At 39.9% G+C, this 25,244-nt stretch overlaps 1 protein-coding gene across 3 annotated transcripts in view; it reads left to right on the top strand.

Annotated features, from left to right (window-relative positions):
• cbfb (core-binding factor subunit beta) overlaps positions 1 to 25,244 on the top strand; it is a 36,057-nt gene that overhangs the window by 6,048 nt on the left and 4,765 nt on the right. For 2 of the 3 annotated variants that reach the window (XM_058645617.1, XM_058645618.1), the window contains exons 3-6: positions 1,917 to 2,033; positions 17,877 to 17,993; positions 18,919 to 19,014; positions 20,066 to 20,131. In XM_058645617.1, the coding sequence (XP_058501600.1) occupies positions 1,917 to 2,033; positions 17,877 to 17,993; positions 18,919 to 19,014; positions 20,066 to 20,095 (360 nt within the window). In that variant the 3' untranslated portion in view covers positions 20,096 to 20,131. The remainder of the gene's footprint in view (positions 1 to 1,916; positions 2,034 to 17,876; positions 17,994 to 18,918; positions 19,015 to 20,065; positions 20,132 to 25,244) is intronic. The other variant, XM_058645616.1, reaches the window with a different exon arrangement.

Raw genomic sequence — 25,244 nt, 5'->3', positions numbered from 1 at the left:
TCTCCCTCTCTCTCTTCTTCTCTCCAGCAGTAGTAGGCAGCAAATTGGTATCAGATGGTTGTAATCCAATACTTCAAATACAGCAGAAATGATGACTCGGGTGTTCTTTGAGCTCTTGTTTCGCGTCTGTGTGTGTGTGTGTGTGTGTGTGTGTGTGTGAGACAGAGAGACAGACAGAGAGAGCGGGAGATATACACTGTCTTTTCTCTTTGTGTGTCCATGTACACACAAAATGTACACATTTTCAACTTTCTCCTCTCTTTCTTTCCTTCTCTCTCTCTCTCTCTCTCTGTCTTTCTTTCTTTCTTTCCTTCTCTCTCTCTCTTTTTTCTTTCTTTCTTTCTTACTTTCTTTCTTTCTTTCTTTCTTTCTTTCAGTGTCTCTCTCTCTCTCTCATGCTCTCACTCTCTGACGAGGAACTGATTTGACAGGGTGCATAATTCATATGCGTCTAGCTTCAGTCGCAGCCCTAATGCCCTTAGTATTGATCCATCCCAGCAAACACCACACATCACACACACACACACACACACACACACACACAAAGACAAAAAAAACAGCCATTTCTAACTTGATTTTCTGTCTCTCTGTAATTTATTGCTTTCTGACTGCTATAGAGAAATGCATTCTATTGATTTTAATTTTATTTGTGTTTCTCCATGTGTGTGTGTGTGTGTGTGTCTTGAGAGAAATGTCTGCCATTTGAGTAGCAATTAACTTGCAAAAATCAAAAAAATGAAGGGATAATTATTCAGTTTGCACGTGTGTGTGTGTGTGTGCGTGCGTTCGCTTCAATTACAATTATGGACCCAAACAATTACAAGAGCAAAGTAATCTAAACAAAGCGGTGGCTTTTATTCTGAAAAGAACACAGTTAACGTTGTAACGGTGTTGGACTTCCTGTCCCACTCGTCATCAGTCAAAAAAAGAACACAGGCTATTTTACTCTTGGTTAAACAGAGTAAAATATATACATAATAATTTATAGTTATTTTAAAGTCAATTCTAAAGGTTAAACCCACTTATTTACATGCGATAAAATCCATTTGTTTCAAGTTCAAGTCGATGACCTGGTTAGGCCCAGTAATCCTCATGGAGACCAAACCTTTTTGAGGAACTGGTTAAAGTTTAGGGCTAAGATTTGAACTGTGGTTATGGTTAAGGTTAGGGTCAGACATTCATTGGTTATGGTTAAGGTCAGGGATAAGGCCCTGGTTAGGTCGTCCAAATGAATGGATGTCAACACAGTGTCCTAAGAAGAACAGCTGTGTGTGTGTGTGTGTGTGTGTGTGTGTAAGTGTATTGTTCAGTCTGTGTTTTTGTTCAAAGATGACAGAGTGGTTAGACCCGAAAGAAAGAGAGAGAGAGGGCGGTTTGGATCAAGTAGAGAAACGACTTTGATGTCAGCTTTGACTCCATCAAACCTAAACCCTTCCAGGCAAAGAAGACATTTAAACTTATTCAAACATTTTTTTAATTCAAGAACTGTCTGGAAATATGTCAATGAAAACATCCAACCTGCATGCTGAATTAAAAATATGATATCTGACACGTAGTTGACTCAAGCAGTTATGTTTTATAAGGCAAACCCCAAATATGCATCCCATAATTCTCCCATATCACATGTTACCTGTGTGATAAATGCCAGATTAGCAGCCTCCTCTGTTGTCATACAGGGTTTGTTTATGTTCTGATCATACAGAGAGGTCTCTAGTGGATCAAAACACTGGGATGGAATCATGAGGCTGCCTTGTGTTTTGTTAACACATTAGCCACAACAATTTACACAATCGGTCACATGTTTGTCACGGCTGTTTTTCACATTACTTCAGTGTCTTTCTGCTTCTTTGTGGGAGTGAAAAGAACTGACTTTTCCCTCTCTTTCTCTCTCTCTCTCTCTCTCTCACACTCACTAGGCCTTCGTAGCGACGGGTACCAACCTCTCACTGCAGTTCTTTCCAGCCAACCTGCACGGAGACCAGCGGCAAGTTCCTACAAGGGAATATGTTGACTTTGAACGAGAGACAGGAAAGGTAGGACAAGTGAAATACACACACACACACACACACACACACACACACATATTTGCTCTGATATTGAAAATATCTTGAAAATTCAAAAACAATGGACTGGCGATCTGTCCAGGGTGTGACCCTGCGACCCTCATGTGGAGGATAAAGCGGTAGAAGGTCGATGGATGGATGGGTGGCTACTGGGAAGCAGAGAAATAGAGGGTTTGCACCCATATACCGTCATTACGGTAGCAGTCCAGTCCAACTGCCAGATATAATAAAATAAAGGGTATCTTGGGAAATGAGGCAGAAAGAAGCACTCACTCATTGCACATTCTTTGACAATTCTATAGCCATAAAACCAAAATAAATCCAGACGGCTATAACCAGTTAATGCCTAATCCTAACCTCAACCTAACCACAATTCACATCTTAGTTCATCAGAAATAACGCTCTGAATCAATAGGACCAAGTTCTGGTCTCCATGAGGACAAGTGGTCCTGACAAGGGCAGTGTTTATGGCAGAAAACGTCCTTAAATACACACTTAAGTACACACACACACATACTTGTTGCAAAGGTCAAACAGTCTGAGTTGCAGCAGACAGACAGACAGACGGACAGACAGACATGCAACAGCGAGATTAGAGCGATATTTGATCAAATGTGTCCTAAATTCATGTTAAATCTTCGAGACAGTCAACAAAATCTGCATTCAGGTTCACCTTTATTCACTCATGTGACCTTTGATTTATTTGTGTGTACAGAGAAGGTTCACAGACAAAAGTAGTGTTCTGCAGAAACACATCCGTCTCTGCTCATACACTGCTTTTGGTTCCTCTTTCCTTTTAAAAAACGTGTGTGTGTGTCTGTGTGTGTGTGTGTGGAACAAACCCTCTGGCTCTATCACTGTATGTATATAAATGTGTGTGTGAACGGTTGTGAAAGGTAAAACTGCAGCGTCAACAGCTCGACCAGACAAACCAGCCGCACACAGCTTTGCATTTTATACTTTTGAAGTTGAAGGTCAGGACACTATCGAAGGAAATTAGCTCCGCCCCCATACACTCAAAGCATTAACCAATCACAAAGAACCTGGCCAAGAGATCACAATTTACATTACACACATTTTGATAATCGATTAATTGATTTGAGTGTTTTTTTTCTTTCAATAATTATATCAAGCTTTCTGATTTCACATAACATAGAAATCCTTAAAACTGAATCATTTCCAGGTTTTTAAAGCACCGATCAACATTTTTCCACGTTTTCGGACACTTTGCAGACCAAACAAGTGCTTGATTAATCAAGAAAGTAATCAATCCGCAACCTCTCCACTAATTCTTACACACTGTGACTTTAATCTCTCAGTATAGTTCACAACATGGTGATTGTAAGAGCCGTTTTTGTTGTTTTTGTTGTTTTTGTTGTGGGTTAGGGTTAGGGTTGACGTTTAACTAGCATTTGTGTGGACAGCAAGAAATAATTTCAGTGTTTTCTTCCTGTACATATGACAGTAAACTCTGTGAATCTTGAATCTTGCTCAATCAGGAGGAGAAGCATACAGTTTTTGGACCGTTGATAATGTTGTGTTTGGGTCTGACTAAATGGAATTGTTTAAGTTTATGGAACGGAGAGAATCAATACTTTCATTTTGGAACTTTTGGAGAATACTTTTTTCACACGCGTCAGAACCTGTCAGCAGCAACAGGTCCAGTGCGGCCTTTTATGATTGTCATCGTGACCACACCTGTGAATCATCACTGACGACAACGTTTCTCTCAAATTAAAGATTTAAAGAGTTTGTTCTCCTATTGTTATCATGATATCCACTTTACAATACAGTGCTGCTGCTGCTGCTGCTGCTGTATGTGTGTGTGTGTGTGTGTGTTAATTGTCTCCCCTGGCGCAGTGTGTGTGTGTGTGTGTGTCAAAAGGCCCTCCACGGACACTAGCCAGCTGAAATGAATGCCGGCTGGCAGCTCATTAAAAATGCATTCTGGGTAATCAATGGACCTCCTTGGCCTGAAGGCTGACGGCCCAATCTCACACACTGTTAATTATTTAACACAAGTGCCCTGATAGTCAGTCGGGATGGGTGTGTGTGTGTGTGTGTGTGTGTGTAAGACAATATCCTCTTCTCTGATGATGCTCCAGTTAGAGAATATTGTTGAGAGGAACATGGACGACTTCACCCAGCTGCTCTGACACTTTAAAACCTTTAATTGTTTGCTTAGTATTGTTGTTGTTGTTGTTGTTGTTGTTGTGTTAGAGCAATGCTTCACTAGGATTCCAGCTTTAATTTATACACACACACAAATAGCCTCTGCCACCTCTGGACCTCCGTGCAGAATACAACTGTCAGATCGAGGCAGAAAACCTGTGTACGTTGCAACTTGTCCTCTTAATTACTGTCACCACACACACACGCACACGCACACACACACGCACACACACACGCGCACACACACACACACACACACACAGTTCTCTGATGCTCAGGGAGTGTTTGAGCTAAACTGGTCCAAACCTTTCAAAGAAAAACTGTTTTTTCCTTTTGTTTTCTTCTACACACAAACAGATGATTACAGTGCAGAGCAGTAGTGGACATAAATATATTAAGGCTGAAACAATTACTCAATTATTATATAATTTGGATTTTTAATTCATTATTAAGCTTTATGTCGCTTCTTAAATGTGAATAATTCCAAGTTTCTTTGCGCCATATAACAAATAACGCATTCAAACTAAAGTATTTTTGGTTTGTGGACAAAACAAAACATTTTTATCAAAAAATTTTGTTACTCGATTAATTGATTAAATAATCCATTATGAAAATACTCTAAAAACAGAATAGCCTCGTTAATTACATCTATTTGTCGATGTATGGTGGAAAAAGACAAAGCTAAAGAAGGATATGACAGTAGCCCGTGAGCCGTGTTCCAGACCAAGTCGCTGTTTTTTTGCTCTTTCTTCTTTCATTTTTATGACTTTTCCTCACATATTTTCTCCCTCTCTCACATTCCCCGCTCTTTCCTTGGTTTATTATTCTTGTGGCATTTTATATGAACATCCCACACCGTGTGTTTCTTTCCCCTTCTATTCCACCGTGTTTTTTTTTGCACACATCCTCAGACTCACTGTACATCATCATCATCATCATCCCCCACTCCCTTCTTTTTCGCTCTCATCCTCACTTGCCGCTCGGCCCCCTTCTTTCTTTCCCTCTCACCCGCCCTCATTTCCAAACACAGACGGTGCCAAACCAGAAGAGAAGCACAGCCAGGTTAAACTTGGCGGCTAAATATAATATGTGTGTGTGTGTGTGTGAGAGAGAGAGAGAGAGCGGAGAAAGAGAGTAGAAATACAGGCTTTTAGTGTTGTTACAGGCTAATGGGAGCCAGCTGTGGCGGAGGTTAATTTTAGTGCTTGCTGCTAACTCGTGAGGCAGCATTAACCCTGTCATGGACATCAGCAGCTGCTTTATCAGGAGCATTAATGGCATCGTTGTTGGAGGAAGTGTTCACATCCTTTATTCAGGCTGAACATTTAAACAAAATTTGAACAGAATCACAATATGACTGACTGTATTTTATAAATCGGAGGAGGCGTAATATTTCTTAAAGACAAAATGTGTTTCAAATGATCGTTTAAGTTTAAATATTGTCCTGACCTCTACACATCATATTCTACAGAGTGAAGAAAACAAATCTGCAGAAATATCACACAGTCCTCATTTAAAATGTCTGAATAATACATTTTTATTAGTCGAGAAAATAATGCACACATTCATCTATTATGAAATTAATAGAGAGTTGCATCTCTAATGTATTTAAATGTATTTTTTTGATTATATAATATGGTATATTTTCACATCATCATAGAGACATCATCTCTATTAAAACACATTCAGAATGTCCTGCAGCAACTCAGAAAAGAACCTTATTACACAGCACTTCTGACCCCTTCTCTGCCTGAAAATGCTTGTGAACGATGTCACAATTGGTGACATGTCAAAAAACAAATGAGATCTGGGAGAAAATGCGTTCCGTACAAAACACAATTGAGTATGTGGTTTAGTCGTGTGTGGGAGCGTAATCTGTGTGGGTTTCATAGTTGTCGAGTAAACTGCTGTTGCTTTCTGGACCACTATTATGTTCATTTTCAATTGTTCACTGCAAAAAACACTTACATTGTATAGTAAAATTGTACATGAAAATGTTTTAACCAGGGATGTGGGACATCATGAGTGACAGCTTTTTTTATTATTATTTAACCTTTATTTATTGTCCCATTGAGTTCAAAATATCTATTTTATATGTATGCTGCCTGGTCAAGCAGCATACAGTAATTACATTAAAAACAACAGATAAAATTAAAGTTGTATGTGTAGACTGAAACGATTTCACCAGAGCTTTGATGCTCATTCAATGTAACCAGGGCTTGAATTTGAATTTTGTAAGATTGTAACTTGGTGCTGAAAATCTAAATGCTTTCTTGCCCAGTTCAGTTCGTACTTTGGGGACGAGAAATTGCGAAACAGTCATAGATCTGATAAATTGTGACTTCCATGTGTCCTTGTTAAAAGAAAAAGAAGGAATAAAACCCAGAGTGGTTTGTAAATAAATACGTACCAATGGCATATTAACAGTGACACATGTTGAGTTGATGAACGTGACAGCAGCTCAGGAGCATATGCTGCTGATTCTCATGATGCTTCTGTTTTATGACGTGAAGCGTGTGAACGCAGCCAACTGTGCCGGAGAGAGAAACTCAGTCTCAGCCCAGATGTGGTTTTGTTCACTGACTCTGTGCTAAAGTAGAAAATCATATCTGAGGATGTGACTTTAGACTTTGAGGTTAATCATCATAATAATAATAATAATGTTAACCCACAGGAATCACTCTGGAAGTTTGGCACTAAGAGTGTGTGTGTGTGTGTGTGTGTGTATTGTGTATGTACGTGCATGCTGGAGCACAACAGTAAGTGTGTTTGCAGTGCTGCCCCTGCATGCTGATGAGATGATGGCGCCACACTGACTGCCATAGATATATGCAAGTCTACAGACACACAAACACACACATGCACATGTGCACATATACATATAAACAGTAAACAAAGCCTAAAACAGCGAGAAAATAGTGAAACTAAGCAGAAAGAGAGCAGTGGATGTGAAGCAGATGAGGATGTGTCAGATACATGATGGAGAAGGACTCACTGTCAAGACGCTGAAACACAAAACGCAGAACAGAAACACACGTGCTTCATTTTTTTAGGTAGGTATCTACAGCGTTTCCTGAATACACACATTTTTGTTCATATGTAGGAGTTATTTTCACTACCTCAGTCCACATCTAACCTGTAAAGTCCTCCAGCTTTGTGTTTGATTTGTTTGACAACTTATTCAATTATACAACAGATTTCAACACCAATCTTTTGGATAATGTTTGTTTTTTGTCTTTCAGTATCTAAAATTATTTACTTTTTTGACACAATATGATACAGGAAATCATTTCAGAGCAGACTGAGCTGTGATTTAACATAGTGTTACTTAATAAAACAGTTAATAAAGTGTTCTTGATGTTGTTTATGTACACAGTATCTACAAAACACAGGACTTTAATCTTCTATTAGTTTTCTGTTTATGTCCACCATGTCCTGAGACAAATATCTGGCCAAATGTTTCACTTTGGTCATTAACTCTATGGTGGATAAAGTGTAAAATGGGAAATAAGAGTAAAAGCTATTGAGCAAAGTGCTCAAGGACCTGGGAACTTCATTATTGGTTGTCACGAATACCGCTATACTGAATAACAACTTTTCTGTCACCCATATAACACTCTAACCTTTTTGGATTGTTTTAACATAAATATATATATATATATATATATATATATATATATATATATCAGCTGTGTAAATATTGTATTGTACCTTTGCAGCCCTGCAGCTCCACACCCAGAACAAACTATAGAGCCTTTGATCAAACAGAAATTAATTTTCTTTCAAACTGTCAGACCCATGTAACGTGTATAGGATTAGAAATGTAACATGAAAAGCCCAATGCTGTCAGGTTAAAACAAAGTTATTTATTTACACTGTAATCCAATATTGTACAAATCTAAAGGAGGTGAGGCCAGACTAATGTGAGGTCAAAGAAATACACACAACAGAAGGAGAACTCTTCAAAACAGCACCACTAACATGAGGTGTGCAAAATGAAATCAGTATTGAACTTCAAACCTCAAGACACATTGGCGTCTCAACAGCAGTGGTGATTGCACTAAGACAGCAAGTGAAGCTCAGCCTCCTCTAAAATGTTAAAGTCAAATATGTACTTGCATTGTATTTATATTTCAATAAAAAACAGTTTTTCATGGACAAATGCGGCAAAAAAAAGTCACTTCCACGAAAGCTCAGCTTCTCTTGGAGTCAGTGGAGCAGTGGGCGGGGGCACGGACACTGGGCTTCTGCACTATGTTTGGAGAAAGTGTGTGAAAGGCGGAGCCAGTTTTTGATTGTATATCTCTGTTGCATAACATATATTATCTCAAGGCACTGTACATAGACAACATAGTTAATAATAATATAATTATCCCATTTCCTAAATAACTGGGCCTGTAATTAGCTTCCCCTGTTTCAAAGACCATCAACCTCCACTGGTCCAGTCAGTTTCACCCCAAAGAAGAACTTCAGGATACACTTCAGTCATATTATCACAGGAGGTGTCATCAACACTTCATTGAGATTGCACAGTGTAATGGAGTAAAGATGTTCTGGTTTACAGACTGGAGCAGATTATGATGTGGTGAGTGTTCAGATCCACCCACAGCTGTCGCACCAGTCCAGTCACTGGAAAGCACCGCATCCAGTCAGTGATTAAACATGGCACCAAGTCAACACGACTGGTACCACCTTCAAATTGATGCTCAGCTGTGGATTTCATCAGTGTATGTACATGAAAGTTATGCATTTTTGAAGATGCCAGTGATCTTTTTTCCTCTCTCAAACAAAAACCTACACATTGTGGGTCTTTTCCTGACTTTTTTTATGATTCATGTGTATATATTTTGAATAATGTGCATAAAATGAAGTTGTGATTCACTTCTCTAAGAGATTTCTTCATTCAAAATAATATTAGATGTCACTGAAATTGCAGTAAATGTTATAATATGCACACATTTGCTTTGGGAACTGGGGGTGATGGTGTTTTTTTCCTTATTTCACACCTCTTATTGCTCATTGCCGTCTTCTCATCAGCTTACAGACAAAAGCCTGGAGTCTCCTTTGTCAAATTCTTTCCAACCTTAAGTGTGTGTGTGTCTCTGTATGTGTGTGTGTGTGTGTGTGGTGTTATGTTTCCCTCTGAACGGAAGCTGTGCCATCAGTGCATGATTTGTCAGTGACATCATCAAAGCCAGGCCACTAATTGGTTCCCTCTGCTACTGCTGCCCTGCATCCCTGTGTGTGTGTGTGTGTGTGTGTGTGTGTGCATACATTTACATTTGTTGTACATTTCATTGAAGTTTTCTCTAATTTCATATCAGTGTAAGTAAACAGTTGAGGGATTTTTCTGTTAATCTGTTAATAGATGTTGATGCCCCACTAAACCTTTACCCTCACACACACACGGACCTTCTCCTCCCACACAGTATCATATTTACTGCTCCAGGCCCAATGACCACACCCACTCCCATAATGCACTGCAGCACGCACACACACACACACAGCTGGTTCCTCTGTTTGGTTTGTATGATCTATTTGTATTACCCAGTGTTAATTGTTGGCATGGCGTGTGTGTGTGTTAGTGTGTGTGTGTTAGTGTGTGCGGGCGTAAAATTGTCAGTTTGGTGTGAAATCCTGCATGTGTGTGTCATCTCCATTCCACTACTTTTACTCCCTCTCTTCCAGTAACTGAACAGAACATTAACGCACTTCACCTGGACAGAGTCTCTTTGAGTGTGTGTGTGTTTCAAAAAGCACCATATCACGTTTCTATCCTCAGTAGTATCGTCTTCTATCGTCAGTCAAATTTTGCTTTAATAACCATGACCTGACAAAACACGGCACAGGGAGGGTGTGATTTTCTTGCCTGTAAAAAAAAACCACTTAATTCAATTACAGTGTAGTTCAGTAATTCACCGTGTAAATGCACCGATTAACCTTCTGTATCGAACCATCAGTAAATATGTCGACTCTGTAAACCGTAAAGGATGAATAAGGCTCTAAAACTGTTATTTCTTGGGATAATTCAATGATAGTGTTAACGACCAAATTACAGTGGTTTATGTTCCTGCCATAAGTGCATCATTCATTTGTTTTTTTCTTACAATGACAATGTTAAACATAAGCAGAGTTTATAGATTTCAGGAGCTGAAATTGAATGTTTAGTCTCTTTTCCTGTCTGTCTGTCTGTCTTTCTGCTTGTGTAACTCTATTTGCAGCCTCTGCAGTGTGTATTTGCATGATATTTCCATGTTGGCATCGGCCCCAGTGTGGTTGTTGGCTCCTGTGCACACAGAAAGTTTGCATGGAGCAATAATTCCCATTGTGTGTGTCTAGCTGGAGCTAATGGCTGCTCAGAAGCCATTGACTGAACTCACAATGGAAACACAAACTTACCAGTGAACCAGTGAACAATTATTTTGCAAAAGGAAAACACATGAACCAACAACGGTTTTCAGTTTCTATTCTAAACACGAATTAATGACAGAAAAGGAACAAAGTTTTCCCTTCAGCTGACTTTGTTCACAGAGGCCTGAATAGACTCAAACTTAGGGCTCTTTAAAATGACACGCATGCATTAAAGGGATAGTTCAGGACTTTGAAAGTGTGTCTGTTTGATGTGTAGTCGTTAGGTCATATTCAGGTCGGCAGTTTGTTAAAGCTGTCGTGTGTAAGTTATGCAAATGTACTGATTGTCTAACCAATGATTATTTTCATAATCCATGAATGAGTTTAACAAACCTGGAAATGATAATGTTCTCAATTAATGATTTATTTCTTTTATGGAGCAAAGAAACCTGAAAATATTCACATTTAAGAAGCCGAAAAAACAGAAAACATGTTTTAATTATTGAAAAAAAAACACTCAAAGCGATGAAAATGTCAAGAAGCGGCCATGAAAAGTGATGACGCAGCTTTAAAATAAACCTGTACATTCAGCAGTCTTACTACAGTCGTGGAAGGGTGTGGACGGCGTGAGATCACCTAGTGTACGTCATGTAGAGAGCTGTGTGTTGGTAATTACTCAGAATTCCTCAGAAGTTGCACACTGCAGCTTTAAAGTTGTTTGTTTCCTGAGTTTCATCCACAGGTAAATGTTTCCTTTGCAGTTAAGGAATGTGGTGCCAGTATTCAGGTTTACAGCGGGAACTCATGCCGGCACCTGCGTGTAATACACTGACCAGGTGCCTCCTGAAAAAATCCCAAACTGTCCCTTTAAGTTGTGGATTCAAAGTGAGCTTGTGATGTTTGCAGGTGATTATCGTCCCACGTCTCCCTCATTATCTTCACACAAACACACTTGACATCAGCCAGGATGATCTGGCTGTGTGTGCGTGTGTGTGTGTGTGCCTTTGTAATTATAGGGTAGGAACAAAGTAGAAGAAGTGAGAGTGCCGTGCTATTATACTCGCATTTCTATAAGCAGGTGGTGTATGTGTTGTTTGTGTGTGAGCGTCTGTGTGTGTGTGTGCACTTGTGTGTCAGACAATAGGCCGTTAGGACGTTAGGCTGTATTCACTCTGGGATTAGGAACAGACGGCCAGTAACATGCTTTATCTCCACCTGCTGCTGGCACACCTGACACACACACACACACACACACACACACACACACACTGATTACACCTCTACACTCCTTCAGTTGCTCTTCCCTTCTGTGCACCTCTTTTGTTCAAAATATAACTTTTCTCCATATTCTCCCTGTTTTGAGTTGTATTGTAACTGTAAATATTAATCTAGTTTAATTTAACTGGACAAATGAACACATTCATGTCGATGAGTCCATTCATTCCTGTTTATCAGCATCCACAGAAATACACCAATTATCTTAGTCAGTGAGCACAATGTGTTCACAAGCCACTGTGACCTCTCGACAATGTCATAGTGATGTTATATAAGGAAGGAAGGGAGGAAGGAAGGAAGGAAGGAAGGAAGGAAGGAAGGAAAGAAAGAAAGAAAGTAAGAGGAGTATGAGTTGTCTATGACTGGCTTCTGACTCAGATGCATGCATAGATATTCACTGTGTGAATAGAACACACATTCAAATAAACAGCAAAGACTAAATGTGTGTGTGTGTGTGTGTGTGTGTGTGTGTGTGTGTGTGTGTGCATGCGTGCCATCAAAGCCGTGTGCATCGAGTGATTTACAGTAGTAATCATGTAATTATCTATAAGAATGATGCACCAATGACTGGCAGACTGTGTGTGTGTGTGTGTCTTTGTGTGTGAGCAGAGTCAGACTGCCACACTTCACGAGGCTGAAAACACAGAGACCCATTGTGATGATACACCTCGTAGGCACTGGTTCATGTGTGTGTGTGTGTGTATTTGTATTTGTTGCCTCTTTAGGACCTTTTTGACTGTGTCAGTACCAAGTAGTCCTCGAGGCGATCAACACCTGGTCCTAATGAGGCAGAACCTCATTTCTAAAGAACTAGTTAAGTTTAGGGCTAAGATTTTTGAATTGTGGTTTAGTTAAAGTTAGGGATTGGGATTAACTGGTGATGGTCAATGTTGAGGATAATGCTTCGTTTAGGCTGTTCAAATGAATGGATGTCAATGAGAGTCCTTAAAAGGATAGCTGCGTGAGCATGTGTGTGTGTGTGTGTGTGTGTGTGTGTGCATGCAGCAGTGGGCAGTCATGCTGACTAGATGGTTGGCACCCAGCTGAATGAGAGTCCCTGTGCCAAACCATCCTTCAACATCTGCGTCACAAACCGTCTGCCAACACACACCATGCCTCCCTCTCACTCTCTCTCACTCTCTCTCCCTCTCTCTCACGTTTGTGTTTAGATCAAAAGTAAAGCTTTTATAAGCTTGTGTATAGGGCTGGGAATCACATGGTCCACGATAATAATATCACGATACAACGATTCTGCGATAATTGTATAGTATTGTATTATAGGATTGTGTAGCGATACATGACGATATCTGTCTCACTGAAGAAAACAAAACATTAACGTGTTTATTCACAACACAGAGAACAAAGTGCATAAAGTCTATGTATTGAATGTGGATATTTGCACTGGCGTATTATTTATCGTATTGCACGAGAGGAAAGACGACAGTATATCAATAAAATGTGATAGTTTGAAGATGTGGAGAGCAGAAAAATAGTGATGCTCAACTTTCACAACAATGCAAACTTAAAATGGTAAAATAAAATCCTGCCAAAAGTCAACCTTTTTAATTGTAAAAATTGTTTGGCATTTTTTCAGGTACTTTAGCCTAAACAAACACATTCAGACCAGGATGTTTTGCTCTTATTATGTTCGTCACAGAATCTCAAGTTATATTATTATGGCTTTTAGCCATATGAGATGTTGATTTTACCTGTTTTTATTGTTTTTATTGTTCGACTAGTTTATTTGTTATATTGTTTGTTCTGTCTTTGGCTTTTTAGGTCATTTAAGTTGTATTTTTCTATATTTTATTTACTCTATTTACCTCTGATGTACATCACATCAAGATTGGATTGGTTACAGAAGAAAAAGATGGTCCAGGGTAACAGGACGGAAACGTTTCTACTCAGCAGCACAGACGTTTAATGTAAACGTTAGAAAAAATACATCACTTATCTAAGTCTGCAGTCAATTTTTAAAGTGAGGTGAAATTTCCACTGCATTTCACAATGTATGTTTTTCTTTCTCAATGTGTGTGTGTGTGTGTGAGAGAGAGAGAGAGCGAGAGAGAGAGAGAGAGAGAGGGGAAAATATGTAGAAATGTCCCGACCACAGACTTCCTCTGAGAGAGAACCATGTCAACCCCCACATCCATTTAACAGGGGGCTCTCTCTCTCCCGCTCTCTCTCTCTCCCGCTCTCTCTCTCTCTCTCTCTCTCTCCCTCTCTCTCTCTCTCTCTCCCTCTCTCACTCACACACACATTGAGAAAGAAATTCTTATTCTTCACAGAACACCACTGCCTGACAGTCAAGACAAAGCTTTATCCTTAACCCTATCCACAACTAGTTAATGACTAACCCCGACCTTAACCCAACTGCAATTTAAAAATTCAGCCACTTCCTGCAGACATTTGATTCTGCCTCATTAGGACCAGGTTTTGGTCTGGTCCTGACAAGGTCAGTGTTTAAGGTCCTAAAGATGTAACAAATACAAGTACACACACACACACACTCATTCATTCACTCACACAGTAAAACATTCATGCGAACAAACACAAAAAGCCACAGTCTCTCGGGGTGCGGTCTCCCCTACAACCCCGGTGCAGTGTGGGTAGCTGTGGTAAAAGAGGTCCCTGAGAGAGAGGCTGTCCAAAAATAGCCTGAGTAAAAATGCAAGAACGTGGCGATGGCCCACTGTCACACAGGGAGAAAAAAAACAAAACAGCCAGTCATCTGTGTATGTTTTGGAATCAAAGTGTTTAAATTCTGTTAATTTACTCCTCAATACTTGTTTACTTGGATATAAATACCACCGAAAAGTTTCTACCCTGGGAAAAACACACACAGCCTCCCACTGTCCCACGAGAACTACAAGAGAAAGAGAAGGAACATAGAACATTAGATTTGCTGTTTGTTTGTTTTGTTTATCGTGAATGAATGAATGAATTAATGAAAGAATGAAGCAATGAGCAGAAACACGACTGACCTTCGATTTATCACCTTAGTAAAAGTGGTGTGGTTAAATGTGTTGATCATTCAGATTCAAACGGCACATCTGGGCTTATTTTTGTTTTCATTTGAGTCCGTTTTTGGCAAATATGTAGCTCAGTGGTACAGCAAGTCGTCTTTCAACTCGAAGGTTGTGGGTTTGATTCCGAACTCCTCTAGTCTACCTGCCGATTTGTCCTTGGGCAATACACTTAACCCCATGTTGCGCCTGACGCCTGTGCCAGCAGCGTCTGAATGGGTATGAAACATAGATGTGCTGCATGAAAATGGGTGTGAATGGGTGAATGGCTCTCACTGTAGTGTAAAGCAGCTTTGAGTGGTCATCAAGATTAGAATAGCGCAATATAAATACAGACTATGTACAATTTAAGTTTGTCTTTGGCTCCTAAATGCTCCATAATGTTCTCTAGCTATAGATACTCACAAAATAATATGCATATCTAGTCACATTTTACAACTTAAAGTTAAATACAGTCAGGTGATTATTCAACTGTGTGAGTTTGAGTGTACTCAACAATCTAACAATCACAACGTGTTATTGATGTTGGAGTATTGATTACAGAAGTTTAATCAACCCGGGAGTAACAGACATTCCAATTCTATTTTCGGATTATAAGGAGTTCATGTTTGTTTTGTGATGGTATCACAATCACATCAATCGGAGGATTTTTGAGAACGTTTGTTTTCTTGTGATTTCGACTGAAAAAACTAAAACGACAAATCACTATTTTTGAAACCGCTGTAAGGCTCAAAAACGACATTTCACTTCAGCGCTAGTGAGGAGAGGGTTCCTACAGACAAACCACAGTGTCCATAACTTATGAAGCCAGTACTTTACTTTAAGTGCGTAGTGGTCAATCAGACGAGCGAGATCCCAAATCCCTGGAATCTCCCCTCTGAGATTAATTAAACGCCAAGTGTGTGGTCCTGCGTCTTGACTTTCTCAGGATTAAAACATTGAAAATGGGTTACAGAGTCCGTTGTGTCTGGTCTCCCACGGTTTATTTCAAAATCAAGTCATATTTGAGAACTCTCTCTGCTAGTTTAGAAACAAACGTTGACTTAAGTCTGCGTTTGGCCCGCATGCATTTACCTCCCGCAGCTTAATCTAAACAGAGGAGCCGCTCTGTGGTCCCTACACATTCTCTCACCTCATGGAAATACACACAGACATGCACACACTCACATATTTGAGGGTTACTCTGCAGCTCCCCCTGGCACAGGGCCACAGCAATGTAACATAAGAGAGAGTCAAAGTAATCCTGACCCTCGCCTGTGTGTGTGTGTGTGTGTGTGTGTGTGTGCGAGGAAGAGAAAGCTGTTAATAGAATATAAGTGAGCACTTTCTCATCCGGCTTTTATCTCTGTTATTTCTCCTCCTGTTTTCGCTCGTTCGCGGACACAAGGTCAAACCAGACACACGTGGGCAGACGACTGTTGTTGATGAACCCTTTGTGTTATTTTCATACTTCAGTGAAAACACAAGCACTGACCGAGGGAGAAGAAAGGTTGTATGTTTGCTGCCAGCGTGCGAATGATGCACCCAAAAAATGATACACATGATATTCACTTCTGATCAGTTTAGTTTGGCTGTGTGTGTGCGCGCGTGTGTGTGTGTGTGTGTGTGTGTGTGTGTGTGTGTGTCTGACTGGTCCGGCACTCAGTCGCCATGCACAAGGTTTTGACGTATTTGGTGGTTTTTCTTGTTCACGGTAGTAACAGGGAGAGGAGGGAGGAGAGGCCAACTTCTCTCAAACACAGAGCGTTATATTATTCTTGTGAAAGAGCTGACAGCTTCTGATGCTCAGGGCTGTAATTTTGTATGAAACCCGCAGTCACACTGAGTTGCTGCTCCTGCTTCAGGTTAAAAGTACGAGGATTTTTACCAGAGTCACGAGGAGCAGAAAATTCATCTGAGATATTCCAAGAAAAAAAGTGTAGTTATATTTTATATTTATAGCTCGTTTAAAAAAACAACCTCGGTTTTCAGAAAGTATACAATACAAATATAAACACAGTATGTTTGCTTAATAGTCTTACAACCCAGTAAGAAGAACCTCTGACTGAACCCTTAAGATTTGTGATAAGCGATTCACAGAAATCACCTGCACCTGTTGGACGATACCAGGTGACAACTTACACTAGTTTCACTCTTATGTGCATTGTCCTCTAAATTGGATCATCATTTACAAAGATGACATCATATTCTATTGATGAAGACCTGAAACTAGCATCTGAGACCATTATTAACGTGTTAACTAACTAACTAACTTCTTCAAATGTTCTTAAATGTTATGAATCAAATGAGAAGGAAGCTCATTTTCTATCGACTTCCATTCAGTGGATCTGCCCCCTGGTGGCTGTCTGCTCCTCCTATCCTGGGCTTCACTTTTTGACTTCCATTTTTAATATACAGTCTTTGTTCTTGGGTCAGTTCTCACATGCTGTTATTAAGGTTAGATTCTGACAATGAAAATACCAAATTGTCTCTGTGTTTGAGCCTAAATCTTGGTTTGTTGACCTCAAATCTCCAGCTGGAGTGAGAGTACATTAAGATGAACCCTTAGGCTGCTTTTTCCATTACTATGTTAAAACGTATGTACAGAGGCTATAAGAATGTGCAATATAGAGTGTCTTGTATCCTTTTTTTCTGCATAACCTATTGGCAATCTGATGAAAGATGACCGAATTTGTGAAATTTGGAAATGCTTCACAGTTGAAAGTTTGCTTGGCTCGTTTTTATGAACAAAAAGAAAAGGAAAAACATCTATTTTGTGACTTCTCCACAATTATCACGTTTGTTTGTTTTAAACATACGATATAAAATGAATCATAACTTTGACTCAACAACACATAAGAACATGAAAAACACGCATTTTGTAGAAGTAAGGGTTTAAACTTTCTGCACGGTTAATTCACATACATGATCATACCGTGTTGTACTAACATTGCTGACAGTTACCTCTCTTTGTTATCCCCTCTCTCTCTCTCTCTCTCTTTTTCTGCAGGTCTATTTACGAGCTCCTATGATATTGAATGGGGTGTGTGTGATCTGGAGAGGCTGGCTCGACCTGCACAGGCTGGATGGGATGGGATACCTGGAGTATGATGATGAAAGGGCTCAGGTAACTAATCCACTCACAGTGTGGTGAATTTGTATGTGCGCGTAACAAAACAGGAGACAAAAAAGTCTCAGCTAAATAATGTGTTTGTTGGTGTTCGGTTAGTGTGGGATTAAATGCTGCCGCTAGATTTGGTGTTGGGGTTAATTACTGCATTGATTGCTCAGTTTAGTAATCACTTTGTAATTGATTTGAAATGGGAGGGAGCCTTACAACACGACATCAATCCATAAAATATTGACTGCACTGTATTCTGCTGCAACCATGAGAACTTGCAGATATGAAATGATGTTCAAAGTTGTTGGTTCTCTTTTCTCTGTGTACGTACACGTGACTGTTGTTTTCATATTCTGTGATATTTGTTTGTGTTGTGCGTTATTTAAACTTAATTGTAACCGGGAAGCTGTTTCTGTCCCAAGGGCCTTTGTGGTAGAATAATAATAAAACAATGGGTCAGATGTGCTGCAAAATCCCAGTCTTTGTAATTCGGTTATTGTGTTATTTCAAAGTGCAGTTTAAATTTGACAGAAAAAAATTGTCCTCAGTAGTTTAATTGCCAGACACAGTTTTTAAAGTTTAAAAGCTGAAAAGAATCACTGGAGAAGACAAACAAAATACTATTATTAGTTGTTAATAGATAGAAATCATATGAAAAAATAATGCAAGGAAAAAGATTGGGACAATTTGTGCACAATTCTTATGTCTTTTATTTACAGATTAATTTTGCATCGTATATCGATCCATTTCAAAATAAGCACCTTTATTTTGAAATTCTGTGAAATATTGTCACCAATATTATTAATGAAGCATCATGATGGAGTTAATATCACCCACCCTGACTGCTTTTTTTCTGGTCACCTGACCTGAGACCCATGCTGTATTCACTGTACGTCTCGCTCTCTCTCTGTTTGTGTGTCTGTGTGTGCAGCATGAGGACGCTCTGGCCCAGGCGGCGTTTGAAGAGGCTCGACGCAGAAACAGAGACTTTGAAGACAGAGACCGATCACACAGAGAGGATCTGGAGGTGAGAAAGCCTGGGACACAGCAGTCGTCCCCGTCCTAACGCGACTTCTTGTCGTCGTCTCAAAGAGATTTGACTGGGACAAAATCTGCTTCCTTGTACTTGCAAAGCCAGACAAACACTTGTGACACTTAAGTTTCTGCTGCAAGAGTCGAACATTGGATAAATGTCATTTCATGTCAGTTGCACCTCTGACCATAATTGTTTTGACTTATGGGTGTAGTCATTAAACCTGTAACCACAGGTATATGCTATATATGTGTGTGCTGGCTTTGCAAGACGAGACTTAACCTTCTAGAAACACATTATTGTGTGATTTACAAAACACTATCGAGGGACAAAGCGTCACAAATGTAGCTTGCTTGCAAATCGAGTCAGAAAATGTACTCTTAAAAAGAGAAAATGTCAAATTTAGCCGATATTAACCTTCTCTGTGTCAGCTTTCTTGCTTTGACTGACTGATAACCTGTGGCTACATTTGTCTTCATGCAGCATAGTGGTAAATATAACATAATGTATGCTGATATGTCGAGATAAGAGTGTTTGAGTAGAAAGACACAGAGTCAAATCCACTTCTTCTTTGCTTAGCACTTGGCTAAGGCTCAGGATGGTGTGATATGTGTGGCTGTGTGCTTCAATTATCTCTTACTCGAGTAGAATTTCTACAGTTTAGTGCATGATCAGTTTGAAAATACAACCTAATCTGATTTGATTTACTACTATTGATGAGCTACTGAATGACTGGTTCATTTTTGTCAGGTGTCCCGAAAGCCTCGAGGGGAAAGTAATTGACTCACTTTGTGCCTCAATTAAACTGAAAAAAATAATAATAATAATAATAATAATTAAGTGATGCAACATTGTCACAGTGACATAAGATTATTGATTTCAAATGACCAAATTTGTGTAGTAGGTTTGGAATTTACAAAGTGTCCTAAAATGAATGAAATGACTTGAGACAAACTCACTTTTCCCAGCAAGGCTTTGGGGAGATCAGTGGCATCCGTTTTAAGGTGACGCCCTGCGAATGAACCCCAAATTGTTTATTTTTTAGGACCCTGTGGTTTCTAAAATCTGGGACTGATGACACACAGACAGACAACCAGCAGAAAAGAACAGGGTCTGTGTCCTACACTTCTCACCATCTATCACACTGTCATGCACTAAACCACTGTGCGTGTGCGTGTGACTGTGTGTGATTACACATGTGCATATATTTGTTTACTCTTCTGTCTGTCCATTATTTTCTTTGTCTGTGTAGTTTTCCTTTTCACATGTGTGTGTGTGTGTGTGTGTGTGTGTGTGTGTGTGTGTGTGTGTGTGTGTGTGTGTGTGTGTGTGTGTGTGTGTGTGTGTGTGTGTGCATGTGCATGCATTTCCTATGAATATAATGACTTTAATATCTGCTCCTGCTTCCTGTAATGCCTGCGTGGTGTTGCAAGATGACGCACACACACACGCACACAAACACACACACACACACATCAAGACCCACCACAGCTTTGCAGCACATGGTCCTGCAGAAATTAGAGAGAAGAAGAAAGGCAGGAACTCAGCACATGAGGAGAAGAGAGGGGAGGGGGGGCAAAAAGGAGGCAAGCTGGATGAAAGGAAACGGAGGGATTTTTTTAAATATGGCCTTTCATCTGACTGATCTCATGTTTCTTCCCCGAGGCTCACAGAGAAACACAAGAAAACCTTGTGTCTCCTGTTGAATCGATATAAGTAGCACCGCTATCTCTTCAGAAACCACACCGTTTTATCACATTTTTAAACTGGCATTAGATTTAACATCAAAGAACTTAACTGGGCCTGAGTTGACGATGTATCCTCACTCATTGCAGACATTCCTCAACGAGATCAAACAATACTCCTGTTTAAAAGTGTCTGTATTTAATATTTGATTTCTTAACAAGAACAAAATATTGCTATTTCATGTTGTTCATTTCCCGGAAAATATCTTTCAGATAATTAAAAATGATTTCATAGCACTTTTTACATTAAATAGAAACTATGTGCTTGGGTGTGACTGATAAGCTTTTTCTGAGTAGCTGCACAGATTCAGCCTCCGCATTTCTGTGGTCACACATCCACATTTCTCTCTCTCTCTCTCTCTCTCTCTGTCTCCTCGATGACTCTCAGTCTTTTTGTTAGCTGTCGATGTGGTTTATCTCGCCATAATTCAAAGACACCAGTCGACGACTCAAGTCACCAAAATCTGTGTTATCTTTGCTATCTTAGTTTGTAGCCTCAGTCTAACAGTCTAAACTCACTTATTACATTTGTAATTATTTATTATTTATATTTTCTTTCTAACAAAAAGAAAATGCAGAGATGAATTCAACATTTCAGTATAGTTAAGACTTAAATGGAAAATTTTCAAACCAATTGTGTTGTACACATACAGTGGCGTAATGGTGTCCTGATCCAATCGACCCATAACCCACGAGTGCTGCAGGTTGACCTGGGACTGGCTCAGGTTTCAGTCAACGTTCTGTGTTCAAATCGAGCAGCATTTACTGGTGATGTTGCAGCTGAATATCCTTCACCTCACTGTTCACTTTCAAGTGTGTTGTAAAGAACCTATGTCGCCTTCAGTCAGCTTCAGAACTCAGTACATGTTTAGTTTGTCCATTGTGGGCTACTGTAAAAACATGGTGGTCCAACAAGCTGATCTATATAAAAAGGCTCATTCTAGGTTAATGAAAAACACGAAAATTCATACATGGATTATGTATTTTTATTTTCAATTTAGACACAAGTTTGTGACACTGGACCTATGGTCAAAATGTGACAAAGCAGCTAGGGCTGCAATGATTATTAGTAGATTATTAATCCATTACTAAATTAATTGTCAACTATTTTGATCATCGATTAATCAGCTTGAGTGTCAGTCAGTCATCATCTACCGCTTTATCCTCTGCCAGAGGGTCGCGGGGGGTGCTGTGCCAATCTCAGCTACATCGGGCGATAGGCGGGGTACACCCTGGACAGTTCGCCAGTCCATCGCAGGGCCACACACAGATAGAGACAAACAACCATTCACTCTCACACTCACTCCTATGGTCAATTTGGAGTGTCCAATTTACCTATCCCCACATTGCATGTTTTTGGACTGTGGGAGGAGGCCGGAGTACCCGGAGAGAACCCACGCACACACGGGGAGAACATGCAAACTCCATGCAGAAAGGCCCTTGTTCCAACCGGGGATCGAACCCGGGTCTTCTCGCTGCAAGGCGAGAGTGCTAACCACTACACCACCGTGTGGCCCAGCTTGAGTGTAATTTTAATAATTAAAACAAGTTTTATTAAAGAAATCGTTCAAACTGAATGGACCAAACGATTTATGGACCAAACGATTACTCGATTAATCCAGAAAATAATCGACAGATTAATTGATTATGAAAATAATATTTAATTGCAGCCTTAAAAGCAGCTCTCCAACTCCAATCCACTGTAATGAGTTAATTAAAATCTTTTTTTATATGAGGGTCAGGTGGATGTAGACTCAAACCTTCAGAATATCTCTGAGCTTCACAAACACTCAACACTTTTACTGAAAACACAAAGTGGAGCCGGTAAAACATTTATTTGCGCCGAGATGTTGGTGCCAATGCTAGTGCGACATCTAGTGGCAGTGTTGTGTATTTAACCCCCGTCCCCAAACATCTGCACCTTGACAAAAAGAACACAGAGGGTCATTATTAATTCAAAACTCCACCAAATTAACATTAACAGGAAATCATCTGTGCAACACACTGGCTGTTCTCTGCCAGGCAGAAGTAGTCGAACGGAATCATCACACACCTGTAACCAATCCTGAGCCTCATTAGCATACGACACGGAAATAAATGGATGTGGAATGTGAAATAAATAAGTCCATATTTTAAAGGTTGTCTGCAGTCGTAGTTAGTTTACTTAAAACATGATAGCACTTTATCGTGAAGCTCAGAAGGAAGAACACTTTCTTTTTCCTTTTCTTTTTATTTGACGCGAGGACTTTATGTACATGAAGATGTTTCCCTCTCAATTCACGAGGCCTTGTCGTTTTTGACAGATACAACATTTTTCATCCAAAAGCAGTGATACTCCAGTCATTGAAGGTCAGAGGGCAGCTGTCACAATGATGGATGGAAAAGCAATAGATCAGGAGGAGAAGTGCCTTTTTAACTCCACTACACACACACACACACACACACACACACACACACACTGTAAATGTTCAGCAGAAAGAGATTTGGTGGTGAATGATGAGCTGGCACTGAAAGCATTAATATATCATTAGTATTGATCGCCATCAGACCCCCTGCTTTGACTCTCTCTCTCTCTCTCTCTTTCTCTCTCTCTCTCTCTCTCTCTCTCTCTCACACACACACACACACACACACACACACACACACACACACACACACGCACAGCTCACAGACACATACTACATATGTGCACAAATTGCAGATACAGCAAATCCAAACACAAACACGCTGGACCCTCATGGACATAATGCATTCCCTAGCCCCTTACCCTAACCTTTACCCTTATCTTAACCCTAACCCAATTCTAACCCTAACTCTAAAATCAGGTCTTAATCCTCAAAAAGCCTGTTAAAGTTGTGTGGACCAGCCAAAATGTCCTCACAAGGTCGAAATGTCCTCACAAAGATAGGTTTACTTAGCCCGTTTAACACACACACACACACACGTCTCCAGTATTGAGTTGTGGTGAAGAAGCCTATAGTGGCCCTGCAAGCTTCCATCTGTGTGTGGATCGATACAGAAAGCTCTCTCTCCTGCGTGTATGATTAGCAACAACCACTCCCACCACACTCCACTCCTCTCTGTTTACAGTCACATTACTGCAGAATTTATTGTGCAAGTTGGATTTCATTTTGTCCATCAGTCCGTCTCAGGTTATTTTTGTGAGAACATAACGTATGCGAGTTTTAGCCGTGAATCTTCTGGCTTCCTTAAGTGTCAAACATGATTAGGGTTGAACCGTGAAGAGGAAATGAAGCAGATGATTTTATTGGTGTTAATAATCCCACTTTTACAAAGGATTAGCTTTAATTCTGGTAGGTTTGTGAAGATAGAGCTTAAAATGTTTCCAGGAAACAAAAATAATTATTCATATAGTTTATAAATTGGGACAGAAAACAGGGAATAACCACATGAAGTCTGCTGATTACATTCAACATTGGACTATAAGATGGTCAACATGACAGCCCCTTAAAGTGATTGCCCCCTGGTGGCTGGCTGCAGTTTTGTTTTGTCATAACCCCCCACCTCTTCTGTATTCATTATTAATTATACGTTATTTAATGCTGTAAACCTGGTTTAATTCCTGATTGACAGTTCATTCATTTTTTTGAAACCCCTGATGTAGAGAGACAGCGAGGACACACACACACTTGTTCTTGTGACGCATCACAACTAAAGACTGTATCGGAAAACTTAACCGTACCCTAATATGAACCAAAGTGATTATTGTGTTTTATACTTTACAAAACAAGAATATACAATCTCCAAACATAAGGAGGAATCTCTATCTAATCTCTAATCTCTAAAAATAAAGATTTGGGCAATCATGATCCTCAGATATGTTTATAGTGTCCATATTATAATGTGAAAGTAGTCACTTGTGTAACGCCATCGCCACATCTGTCCTTCATTCATATGGACATCATTTTAATCCTAACTCTAAAACACAGCCGTAACCTTAAAAAAATGTTAATAAAAGCACACACACACTCATATATGGATTGACCTGATCCGGGTTCATTGTGACTCCTCTCTGATCCAAAACCAAGTCACTCTCCTTGAACCGTGCATGTGAATATTCGCTCGCAGACGTTTTGATTAAACAACAGAAGAGAAGCTTTTCAGAGGAGACAGACAGTAAAGTGGAGTCAGTCTGGCTGCGAGGAATCAAAATGGTAGTATGACATACTGTACGTGCGTGTGCATGTGTGTGTGTGTGTATGTTGCTATTATGGTGAGTCATTGAGATGACACAAACGACATTCCAGTTGAACTAAGCAACCCCTTTACTATCTCTGTCTACATTTCTGTCTGCTCTGCTCGCTGCTTCACCTCTGCCCACACGTTCTCACCCCCCCAACGTCTCACCCTAACCCCTCCTAAACTCCCCCCCCCCCCGCTATCACTTATGTGTAAACACATAACCACAGGTATTTTTCTACAGCAGGAGCTGGCTGGTCGTGCCAGGAGCTCACAAAC

Source organism: Solea solea, chromosome 12 (assembly GCF_958295425.1).
Source record: "Solea solea chromosome 12, fSolSol10.1, whole genome shotgun sequence".
Classification (NCBI taxonomy): domain Eukaryota; kingdom Metazoa; phylum Chordata; class Actinopteri; order Pleuronectiformes; family Soleidae; genus Solea; species Solea solea.
Note: the sequence above shows the minus strand (reverse complement) of the source record. Positions and strands in the feature narration are given on the sequence as shown.